General features: G+C 51.8%; 1 protein-coding gene across 1 annotated transcript; it reads left to right on the forward strand.

Moving 5' to 3' along the window:
* Nucleotides 1–345: 345 nt before the first annotated feature.
* QC762_511813 (uncharacterized protein) lies at nt 346–1,391 on the forward strand (the record flags this gene model as incomplete). The annotated part of the gene is made up of 4 exons (XM_062891577.1): nt 346–511; nt 568–729; nt 787–850; nt 905–1,391. 4 exons carry the CDS (start codon nt 346–348, stop codon nt 1,389–1,391), a joined length of 879 nt encoding a protein of 292 aa, XP_062742231.1.
* Nucleotides 1,392–13,085: the final 11,694 nt, after the last annotated feature.

Raw genomic sequence — 13,085 nt, forward strand, 5'->3', positions numbered from 1 at the left:
TGCGGAGTTGTTGCCTCCTTTGTGTGGCATGAAGGAAGTCAGTACCAAGCATAAACGGAAGAGAGTTGCTGCACTGCACCTGTTCAAACACTGGACGCCTTTCTCAAGGGAATTCGTCGATGAGTTGCTGTCAGAGCGTTTGGATCAAATGTCTGGTCGCGCCACAAACCACGTCTGTGCGGCGATTGTTGGAACCAACCCAATTCTTTCCCCAGGCAGCAGCCTAGTGGGGCCTCTGCTGCCTCAGAGCTTCCAGGTTGCGTTGGAAGATTGTGGCAGGTATCAACATCCACCTATGGAAGCCGTCTGATGGCAGAATAGCTAGACAGGATATCGGGGAGTCAAATGATAAAAAGGCTTGGTGAACACTGCAACTCGTTTTCCTTTCTTTTTCTTTTCCATTACCGAACAATTCAACCAACAACCGAGAAGATGAGTCCCTACATCATCTGCTGTCCTATCTACGGATGGAGATTATACGACATAGGTGCTGGCTGGAGAAACGAATTTCGTGGTCGTGAGTCTATCTGTGTGCTCAACACAGCACATCTCTGCTAACTCCCGTAGTTTGCATCACACCAAAGAAGGGAAAGATTTACCTGACTAGACTCGGCGTCTATGACGACCCTAGCAGCGGCGGCTTTATTGCGCCACGAAATACAGCTGCCAGATATGACGACGATGGATACACCAGGCCTCAGAAGGATCAATTCGCTACCCATAGGCTGGGTACTGGCAAGCGCGGCTTCGCAATTCACGATGCTTGTTGGCTCCTCCTCCGTCAAGCCGTGTCACCAGCCGCGGTCCCCCTTGACCGGGTTTTCTATTCTCTTGACTCAGCCAAAGACTCGTATAGGCCCCCTAGGTCCGAATGGGCCTACGAGCAACACGGAGAAGAGGACAGCCTGTTTCCTTGGGAGATTAGTGGACACGATGATGAAGCAGAGGATGCGCCTTGGGCGGCTGACCCACGTGAGGTGAATGTTCAAACGATACTAGACGTAACGTATTTTATAAGCGAGTCGTGGGTACAAGCGAGCCGTGGGTTCCTTGGCGCGACGCATCCTCTCTCTCCTAAACATCATTTTTTTCCACAACCCAACATGTCTCCCCCTTCAAAGGAAGCCAGAGTAATCTTAGCCCTTGAAGCTCTTCAAAACAACGAAGAATTGAAGCTTGAAGCCATAGCTAAGCTCTATATCGTGGATGACGATGTTTACAACTTCGACGAGACTGGGTTTATGATGGGTATTATCTTCGCGGGTATGGTAGTTATGACATCAGACGGCCTTAGCACGGCGAAACTGGCCCAGCCTGGCAACCGTGAATGGGCAACGGTGATCCATGGAGTCAATGCCCTCGGCTGGGTCATCCCTCCTTCATCATCTTAGCCGCGCAGTACCACCTTGCCAACTGGTATACCGAGTGCAACTTACCGTCCACCTGGCGTATCGCAACCACCGATAATGGCTGGACTACCAAGGCCAACGAGGCACTAAGCAAGCGCAGGAGAGCCAAAAAAACATGTGTGCGGCTTGGAGGATCACTTACTGTGCAGGATGCACACGATCTACTTGACCAGAAGGCCGTGGGTGGGGAGGCAGTGGAAGAAACTCAGCCGGATGGTAGTGGTGTAGGGGGTGTTCGTACAAAGGTTCAATGCTGTGGTGTATGCGGCAAGCCTGGCCATAATGCACGCACTTGCCAGGAGGCTGCAGAATCATCTGATTCAGCTGTTTCTGATGTAATTGTAGTTAGTTCCTAATGTTGGTGTGTTATAATTGAGGGTAATTGTAGTAGGGTGGTAGAGAGTGCGCGACCCACTGATATGCACGACTCACTGATAATGTACGTTACGGAGGAACTAGTTCGTATAGATAGATAGTTCTATAATATATAATATAAGTTATAATCGTTAGTATTTAGACTCTTATAATTAAGATAATGTGACGAACCCCTGTACAGAACCTCTGAAAGGGATACGGGTTGAAGGTAACTTCTGACAATTGGATCGGTGCAGCTAAACAGTGCACAACAGGATGTCTCAATGTAAACACAAGATACCGTGAATACAAGCGTGAATTGCATACTGCGGAACTATCTACGAGCTATCTAGTTCCTCCGTATATATAGACCTTAAATACCTAAGTACCTCCGTACCTGGTCCACTCCCGCTCACCAGCGGTCGGTGATGATCCTCTGGCGCTCACCACGCTCACCAGGTGATCGTGGTGATCCGGCTCACCTTTTCCAAGCAGTGAGCCCCCTCTGACCCTGCAGCCTTGTGTTACAACCTGCACCGGGAGTGGATACAGACTGCAAGGCAGTACGCCGGAGGTGAATATGACAGGATGATCGAAGGTTGTGACAAGCGTCTCAGACATGGGGTTCACTGTCAACAACAGGTCGTTCTAACAAAGAGCTACTGAGAGTAGATTGTAGACAAATGAACTTGATTGCTTGCATGAGGAATCATATCCTCGACATGGGGAGCGCTGGGCACTCCCCCCTATTTATGTGAAGCTATCTACATATGTTTCTGAAGTATCTTTGTACCTTGCTCAGTGTGCTCAGTGGTCTTGGCGGCTGAGCAGACTAAGCAATCTTTCATGATCGATGTGCTCAGTGTGCTCAGTGGTCTTGGCGACTGAGCAGACTGAGCAACCTTTCATGATCGATGTGCTCAGTGTGCTCAGGGGTCTTGGCCACTGATCAGACTGAGCACCTCCTGATTGGTCGTATGGGGGCTTGTGGGTCTTTCCATCCCTGGCCCAATGATTGGCCGAGGTGTCCATGTGACGAACCCCTATCCAGAACCTCTGAAAGGGATACTGGTTGAAGGCACTTCTGAACAATCCTGGTTCGGTACAGCTAAACAGTGTACAACAATGGCTTGTCTCAATCACAATAGTCTGAATACCAACGATTGTGACTTGTATTGCATACTGCGGAACTGTCTATCTACACCAGCCAGTTCCTCCGTATATATAGCCCTTCCCTGAGCCGTGCTCAGTCTGATCAGTACCCTGATCACACTGATCAGTCTTCCTGTACTGTGATTGGCTCTCCTAGGTGTTTCTGTGCTAATGATTGGTCTGTGGTGCGCCCCGCGCCCCACCAAGTGTCAAGTCGTGACATATAAGTTAAATAGAAAAGACTCGAATTCCAAGTTTATAAGGCTCTATAAACTAAAAGAGGCCCGTATTAAAGGGAGGGTAGTGGAGGAAGAAGTGGTAATCAAGGAGGATGCGGAGCAGCCAGAGCCAGCCCAGCCTGTGCGGCGCAGCGCACGTCATCGGCTTCAAACCAGGCGCAAGCGAGAAGCAGATGCAATGTCTGACTCTGATGGTGATTGAGCTACATTTTGGTGTAACTCCCATAGAAATTGACCCAATATTAGTCTTGTTGTGGCCAGTGTGATCATTCAGGGGTAATCTCAACAAGGTTGTGTGGCTGGTGTGGTGGTGGTGGACCAGATCCACATGTGGTCCATTTCCTGGTCATCCAACCTAGTATTAGTTAGATATCGGCCCCTAGGTATTTATTAACCTTATAGTGTAGTGTGTAATACGCTGGATATTACGTCGGAGGCGCGGGTTCGATCCACCCGCGGACGCCTCAGATCATACTAGTATCACTTCGAATGATCACGTCATTGCGTCCAAAGGCCCTTCCACACCGTCGAACACAAGCTGTCAACCCCTCGTTTCTACCACCACTACATCCACAGACGCTGCTGGCACTCAATCCTCCTCTTCAATGCCATCGCCTCTCTTCAATGACCTTCTGGTTCCCAATTTTACCCGCCATGCTACACCACGCCCAGGGCCCCTTTACTGTCTGCGTGGCACATCTACCAAACATTGGCTTGTCATTCATGAGGGCTTCTTGAAGCTTTTGTCAGACAATCACCGCTCTGTGTGGTCGACAAACTGGTCCTGGAGCCTGGTGAAAGCAGAGGATCGATCGTCTTGTCTTAGAAACCTGGCCACGTCGGAGGACATTGGGGTCATCAAGGGCCAACATGTCAACAACGGCGCTCCCGATATTGGACAGCCTAACGCGGGCGGCGAATGGTTTGTCACTCAGGAAACGACAGGTGGCTTTTACCTGCTCTACGGGCATCATCATAGCTCAACGCTCCCTGTCCGTTCCATGGGGATTGGCCAGCCGCGAGTAGGGGTAAGATTCGTCCATGATGCAGCCAACTCGACTTAAGATAACGACCGTTGCTACACTTCAGAGGGCCAGAAAACCGTTTGCACACTCCTCCAAAACAATGACGCGGTGGGACCCAAAATTGTCTGGAAGTTTGTTCAGCTGGAATGAATCCATAGCTAGCATCGAGGGGAAGTAAAAGAACTGCGGAGGCACAGGCAACACAGCATTGGGATACCTGGACAGGGTGGCGTCATATTATGCTAGCAGAACTACCATGCATAATGATAGCTGGACTTTTATGCACACTGATCTTGGCACTCATAATCTGAGGGTTTCTCATCCATGAAATGTGGCGAATGAATAGAGACATATCCAAGAACTGGTACCCATGATGATATCATGAAAAGCATGACTCCTCCGAGCATATTGAGCACACCGCCGACCTCGGCCTCAACGACGCATGCCGAGAGTGTGACAATCAAGGGACTTCGACATTAGTGCATGTATGGCTAGACAGCCAGTGTGGGCAATGAGCTGAGCCGAGTTGAATCCGGCCTGGGCATGATTTGGCTCAGGCTTGCTACTCTGGGACTTATCACTAAGAGGGTTTTTTGGAGCCTGCGAGGAGCGCCGATATATCCAGGAGGTGCGAGGGTATCGAGGAGTAGACTCTGTAGCTAAGGTAGGTAGGTAGGTGATCGGGATTGGCTACTAGCTCATAGGAGGTAATCCGGTCAAATACTTCCATGAGGGCCAGGTAGGAAGCAAAGCGTTACGATTGATAAAGCGAAATTGTTCATACAGTTCCGGTGAAACCCTTTTTGTTGTGTTTGTCAATCTGCACGAGGTACTGGTTGAGAGGCCGAAGCTGTGTAACTACTCCTTAGTCAAGAAATACACGAAGCTCGCTCGCGGAAGCGGAGTGGATGTCGAATGGAGCATACCGCCGTCACTGTGTTCCAGGTTGCTGGTCAGCAACGTGGGATCAGAAGTTCGTGTTGAGAGAGACAAACAGGAGTTGGGTTGTTTGATGCTAATCTTCCAAGGTAATGAATGGTTACTGGGTTGTGACAGTCGAGGAGAAGGTTGATGGGAGAAGGAGCAGGATTAGCTTCTCCAAAGGTGAGGCAACGACCGGAGGCAAAAGGTGGTTGAATTGGTGAAGACTGAGCAGCCACCAGCCGGAGCAAGGAAAAGGATTTGGGCTTGCAGGAAGCCCGGGCCACCGCCCCACCAGAGCTTCTCAACCTCAAATGGCAAGAGAAAGGGCGGGGACATCGTGGCGGGCACTGGTTGGCCTGTAAGTGGTACATGTGAGTGTAGATACGCTCCCACGTGGGGTTGCTGGCCAGCAATTGGGATGAAAAGGACATCTTCAGCAAATGAAAGCCGGGTGGACAATGAGTCAAGTCAAGCAAGTTCAGCCCCTCAACTCGGCTCAGACTACCGTTTTCCGGTCCGAAAATATGGAGCCGGAGTATCCGTTCCGGAGCCCGTAAATTTATAGACCCTGGAGCTTGTCAAATTTGCAAACTGAGCCATATCTGAGAAGCTAGAGAGATCTTACATGCCCAGCACTCTGTTGGGCATTCAAAAATAGGCGAACCACTAGGCCACAGCTAGTACCTAAAGGAGGCATACTTAAGCCGATGGTCGATTGCCTCTAACAAACCCGGCTACCTCCTTAAATTACATACTCCCATCACCGGCTTTGTCGGTGGAAAAGTCCTCCTCAACGGCTTTGGCGGGGAGCCCCACGAAGTACCAGACACGCCGCGTGCGAGGAAAGATTTGTCCCACATTAAATGCCAAAGTCTGGTTCTCATCGTGGCACTGACCCATAGGAATTAGTTTGGTGCTAGTCCTAAATAAAAAGCGCTTTTCCCACTGCTGAGTTGGGTAAAACAAACAAGATCTCAGTTGGTAGTTTGAAGTATCACAGCGGAGACCTTTTGGAAGATGGATAATTCATGTGCATATGGGCTGGCTTGTCACTATGTGGTTGCTTATGAGAATTGCCCTAACCTTTCCTCCGGATTGGATCCTCACAGAGCAATATGAACTTACCAGCAGACATCCGATCTTCTTGAACATTGAACAATCCCAAGGTACATCCCGACATGGAACTCCCAGATCGTGTGCTCATCCCTCGAGACCCAAAGAATTGCGGACAGACTCCCAACATCGACTGCTCAACATCTGTCGTAGTCCAGTCTATGTATTACCGCCCCAGGCCATTCTTCCACCGTCAACTCAATATCCGCACAGAATAGTATACGCAATCCCTGTTCATGGCCTTTACCACTGTCATGGACCGGCCTTCAGCACACACTAACCGATAGTCTAGCGTCACATCAATTCCTGACATCATGGATTCTACCACTACCGACCTAGTTTCTGAATCCAACTCCTGAACTCACTCTTTATATCTATCCCTGAATCCACCCCGAGCCCCAATACCGACCCTCCGTCTCAGCGCGTTTGAGAGCAAGGCACTTCCGAAATGAGGCTGAGGTGAAACAATTTATTCTAGAAAAATCTTAACTTTGGCCGCCTGATCAATTGGACCGCACCATCACGGCATTGCCGTGAAACTTGGTGTTTTGGTTCAGAGTCAATGAGGACTGATAAAGGTTCTCACGAATTTCACAGCCTGAATGTCACACGGCAAAAGCCAACCACCCGCAACCACGGCCAGCAACACTGCCGATACCACCGCAAGAAGGGGTAACTGCAAGTTGTGAACCTCTCGTTGAAAGCGAGGCAGGCAATCTGAAGGCATGGCGGTTATCAAAGGAAGCCCACTGGCCCCTGAGATATTGAGGAACTTGGCAGCGGCTCGAGGCCACTGGGCACGGACCACCTGACGATGGATAAATACGCGTCTCTGAGATCTGTTTGTATTCCTAGACGTTCTTCTTCCTCATCACGCTCTTCGAGGCCATTGAAGATCATTAGCCTGAATTGAACCATGAGTTCCAAGCCCTGATATTACAGCCCTTGTCACATATAATCTTCAAACAATCGAAGACGACAACTACTGCACTACGACGCCATAGCGCTATCGCCACTTACCCCGCTTTCTTCCTTTGTTGATGTCCACCACATCATCATCAGCTCCACCCTCAGATATCGTTGAAGGATTCGTTCCACTACCGTGTAACCCTTGGGTTGACGACGACGAAGATTCCGACTTCACTACAGGAGAATACTCCTTCAACGCCTCGCCTACTCCGCGACCCTTCATTCCCGGCTACGCCGCCCACATTCCTCTTCCGACATCACCAATCACGGTGTCACCGACGTACGCGTCCATCTCGACCTACAACATGTCAGACTATCGCTCCCCTTCAGCTGAGCCTGTCCAGGTCGATGACCACATGGAGCTCACGCTCTACTCGCCTCAGGACTTCGAAGTCATTATGAGCGACCCCTCTGATATCCAGCCTTTGCCTGGTGCTATTCACGACCCGGCACCCTGGGTTATTGAACTCCATCGCCGCATGAGCGAAGCTTATGAGGGTGTACGACAGCTTGCTCAGCAGCAACACAAGGACCGCATCGATCACCAGGAACTCGCACGCCTTAAGCATCAATACGAGCATATCCGCGAGCAGTACACTGTGTGCGCCGGCCTGATCAAGATTGGGGTTCAGGTCTCGGAACAGCAGATCAAGCACTTCCGGCAACAAGTCGAGAATGCCAGTGCCACCTTTGCAAACGAGATCTGGGGAGCCATCGCGGTCATCACCCAGGACGAGCGTCAGCGTCAACAGGCTATTGAGCAGCTTCGTGAATCTGCCAACCGCCACCACTCCGCCCTGGTAACTCTCGAAAAGGAGGTTGCAAGCCAGAAGAAGTTCAACAATCAAGTCGAGAACTGGGCGCTCCAGCGTGACCGTGATATCGATGGACTTCTGGCGAAAGAATTCGTCGAACCCTCTACTCTAGACGAACACGAACGAGCTATCACGGAACGGATCAAGAAGCTCGTGAAAGAAGACCTCAAGGAGTTCCGCGCTCAGATGGAACAGAACCCCAATGCCAATGTCGACTCCGTCTGGCGTAGCGTTAGCCAACGGGCATCGGCGCGACCCTCGCACCCATCCACAGCCATACCATCAAAGGTGTCATCCTCAACTCGGCGTGTTCGCGACAACTTAACCAACCAAGCACTACAAGATGCTCAAGCACGCCGAACGGCCCGCCAAGCCAACATTCAATTTGAGGCTACTCGGGTCGGACCTATACACGCGACGCCTACACCCAACGGTGGCGGAGGAGGAAATATTCCCCCACGACGATTCCACGCTACCGCCGGAGAACCACCCTCGGATCCAGATGACTCGGACTCAGAGGACCCCGATGACGATCGACGTGAGAGGCGATCATCTGCTGGAGGAGCCGGAAGGGGACCTCCCAGAGGACCTCCAGCCACACGCAGCCGCCCTCGATCACCCAGTCCCTCGGGTCGAGAGGACCTCACTCGACTCATTCGTCTCTTTTCTCAAGCACCGATCCAAGTCAACCCGGTACACATGACAAAGCCCCCGTCCTACGACGGCAGGGACCTCGCCAAGTTCCGTTCCTGGTGGCTTAAGGTGGAAGCGTATATGGATTCATACCCTACTGGTTTTCCCAACGACCAGGTCAAGATTAACTGGGTTGGATCACTTCTCACCGACAAGGCCCAGGTATGGCACCAACAGAGAATGAGCCAAGTCCAGAGACTCGGCTTTATAGACGCCTGGAGTAGTTACACCACCGCTATCAAGGAACGCTTCCGGGATACAGCCGCTATTAAGGAACGCTTCCGGGATACAGCCGCTATCAAGGAACGCTTCCGGGATACAGCCGAAAGGTACCGCAATGCCCGCAAGATGCAAGAACTCAAGTATCAAGGGGACATTTCGCAGTACTTGACCGAGCTTAGCGACCTCAACGAGGTGGTGCAATGGTCGGGGACTACGTTCCAGAGTCATGTCTCAAAGGCACTTCCGGATGAGATCACCAAGTTAATCTACTCAAGACAAGGCGGCGTCCCAGAAACGGATGAGGACTTCCTCCACGCCATCCAGGAAGCTGGCCACATCTACGAGAATATGCTCACCAACCCTGGCATCTCAGTTGGTCACCGGGCGGGAAAAGACACGCCCACTTCGATCTCGGAGCGCTCGAAGTCGGGCCCTCCCCACCAAAGTCGCTCCCAACAACCGTCAAATCCATCCTTAAGAAGCAACAAGGCACCCTCCAAAGCACCAAACGCCAGACCCGATCCGAAAGATATTAAATGGGCGACCGTCAAGGAAGCCTTAGCAAGGATCTCTCAGGAGAACGTCGACAGGCATAAGAAGGACGGTTCCGCCTGCTGGCGATGTGGTCGCAACAACCATCACACCCTCGCCTGCTTCGCAAGAAAGGATGTCTCCGGCAACGACCTCCCCGCTGCTCCTCCCAAGATAGCTGGGGTCAAACGGAAGGCCGAGGAGAAAGAGAAAGAAATAACACCTCCAAAGAAAGTACGAATTGACGCTATCGGAGTACACCAGTCTTCGAGGTACTCGACGACGATATGTCCGGTACCGAGACGGGTTTTCACTAGGCCGCCTGCCCACGCCGACAGGATGCAACCGGCCGACTGGCGTTACCATTGCGGGAGTCAAGCGCCCTCACCCAAGCAAGGAGGACGAAGATGAACAACCAAGACGCCGGCCTAAGGTGGGAACCAGGCCCATCATCCAGATGAGCATTATCAAGGACATCAATGGGCGCCCTCGGGAATACCCAGTACGCGTCCTCCTGGATCCTGGCAGTACGGTTCCCGTCCTATCAGAAGACGTGGTTAGCCGCTTATCTATTGAGACCTTCCACCATCCTCCAGGGTTCTATCTTCAATCCTTTACTGGAGAAGGAGATGTCAGTAAGCAAGCGCTCTACTCCGACACTGTAGTGCTCAGGCACGCGGAAGACCACTTCACCAAATTGCAATTCGAAGTCAGTAAGCTCGACTCGGAATGCGATATTATCCTACCACACTGGTGGCTCCAAGAACACCAACCAGCGGGCTTCTACAATCAAGATCCCTCTAAGATTGTGTTTACCTCTCCCACCTGCCGCGAACGGTGCACCAGCCTGTCGGTGCTTGGGAAGGTTGGTAGGATTATCTCCAGCGTCACGGACGATCGAAGCTCTATTCCTGAACGCTTCCGGGACCTGGCACCATTGGTCCCTGACGATATATCTCAAAGGCTGCCTGATCATAAGCCATGGGACCACACGATCGACCTAGTGGATGACAAGACACCACCATGGGGACCCATCTACTCCCTCAGCGGCAAGGAACTCAAGTTCCTGCGAGCATGGCTGGATGAGATGCTGGCTGAAGGCAAGATTAGGCCTTCTAAGTCCCCCTGCAGCGCTCCTGTCTTCATGGTCAATAAGGACGCCTCTATCGAAAAGAAAGGAAAGCATGAGGATCACCTCCGACCAGTTGTGGACTGGAGAGCGCTCAACGCCATCACCATCCCCAACCGGTATTCTCTACCACTCATCACCGAGCTACAAGATCGACTTGCCGGAGCCAAGTACTTCACTAAGATCGATCTTAAGAACGGATTCAACCTCGTACGAATCAAGGAAGGAGATGAGTGGAAGACAGCCTTCCGCTGCCGCTACGGCCTCTTCGAGTTCACGGTCATGCATTTTGGACTAATCAACGTCCCAGCCACCTTCCAAGCCATGGTTCATGGAGTCCTCAGCGACCTCATTGACATGGGGGTACTGGCATATGTGGATGATATCCTTATATACGCCGACACTATGGAGGAACACGACCGGCTCACGAAGGAGGTGTTACGAAGGTTGAAAGAGAATAACCTCACCATCTCAGCAAAGAAGTGTGTGTGGGCTACAAGGCAGGTTGAGTACCTTGGGTATATCATCTCTGAGCATGGGATCTCTATGTCTAAGGAGAAGGTAGACTGCATCTTGAACTGGGAGAGACCTACCACACTCAAGGCCACCCAATCCTTCATCGGCTTCGCCAACTTCTATCGACGCTTTATTAAGGGGTTCTCTGCCATTGCCCAAGCCCTCACGGCATCCCTAAAGCTCGACGCACGTCAGTGGAAGTGGACACAAGCCATGGAAATAGCATTCAACAGGCTCAAGGAGGCCTTCACCACTGCTCCCATCCTCGCTCACTTCGACCCAGCAAAGCTGGCGGTCCTGGAGACGGATGCGTCTGACTTCGCCCTGGGTGGAGTGATGTCCCAGAAGGGGGACGATGGCAAGCTCCACCCGGTTGCTTTCCACTCCAGAAAGCTCACCAAACCAGAGATGAACTATGAAGTACACGACAAAGAGCTACTAGCTATAGTCGACTGCTTTGCAAGATGGCGGAGATACCTCGAGGGGCAGAGCATCGCATCGAAGTGTACTCCGATCATCAGAACCTGGCATACTTCACCACAGCGAAGGTCTTAAATAGACGCCAGGCAAGGTGGGCGCAAGAGCTCGCCGCCTACAACTTCATTATCATGTATCGGCCTGGACGACTTAACGGCAAGGCCGACGTGCTCTCAAGACTCGATCAATATCGGCCTGAGAAAGGGGGAGATGAGGACCAGCCAATCACTTCGGTCCTGAAAAATCACCACTTTTCACCGCCAAATGAAGGACCTTCCTTTCTGGTTTCCTCAGCAAGGCTCGCCAGTATTCCGGTTACACCGGCATGGAACGATGATTTCATCGCCAGAGTCAAAACAGCCGCCCACCAGGATGCCGAGTATACGAGGGACCTGGCCACACCGCCCAAAAATGAGCATGCGGACGATGGCCTACTGTACCACAACAACCTGTTGAGGATCCCCAAGGACCCCGCGTTACGCGACGAGATCTTCAAGTCTGAGCACGACGCAGCCATCGCCGGCCACCTGGGAATGGACAGAACTATCGACCTTATACGGCGCAATTTCTGGTGGCCAGGCATGGATCAAGACATCCGCGAATACGTACGTGGGTGCAGAGAGTGCCAACAGAACAAGAACCCCCGCCATGGCACCTTCGGGCTGCTCCAACCAATGGAGATCCCTTGGAAGCCGTGGAGAGCGATTTCCATGGACTTCATCACGGACCTTCCACTGTCCTCTGGATGCGACTCGATCTGGGTCATCGTGGACATGTTCACGAAGATGGCACACTTCATTCCCCTACGCGTTGAAGCGAAGAAGACTGACGACCTGATCCGGATTTTTCGCGCGCGAGTATTGGCGACTTCACGGCGTCCCAGCGGACATCATTTCTGATCGAGACTCACGCTTCACCGCCCACCTGTGGAAAGACTTCCTGAAGCTCGTCGGTATCAACAGTCGCATGAGCACAGCCTTCCATCCGCAGACAGATGGACAGACAGAAATCGTTAACCAAGAATTAGAGATGTATCTCCGTGCCTTTGTCAACTACGAGATGGCTAACTGGAATGAGTTACTCCCTATGGCAGAATTCGCGTACAATAACGCTCGCAAGTCGACTACAGGCATGTCGCCTTTCTTCGCCAACTATGGCTATCACCCTGCTTCCAATAACCCCTCCTCGAATACCACCGTCCACAATCCCTCGAGTCGGCTGTACGCACACTGGATGACCCAAGTTCATAAGGAAGCGCGGAAAGCACTAGAGGACGCCCGCACGCGCATGAAGCAGTGGGCCGACTTGAAGAGAAAAGAAGCCCCTTTATTTGAACAGGACCAACTTGTGATGCTCAATGCCAAACACATCAAGACTCGACGACCCTCCAAGAAGCTGGACAAAAAGATGCTAGGCCCGTTCAAAATCCAGAAGGTGATCTCTCCTACCGCTGTCCGACTGACTCTCCCCAAGCACTGGCGGATCCACAATACCTTCCACGTCTCTCTCATCGAGCC

The sequence above is a fragment of the Podospora pseudocomata genome, chromosome 5 (assembly GCF_035222375.1).
Source record: "Podospora pseudocomata strain CBS 415.72m chromosome 5, whole genome shotgun sequence".
In the NCBI taxonomy this organism is placed as follows: Eukaryota; Fungi; Ascomycota; class Sordariomycetes; order Sordariales; family Podosporaceae; genus Podospora; species Podospora pseudocomata.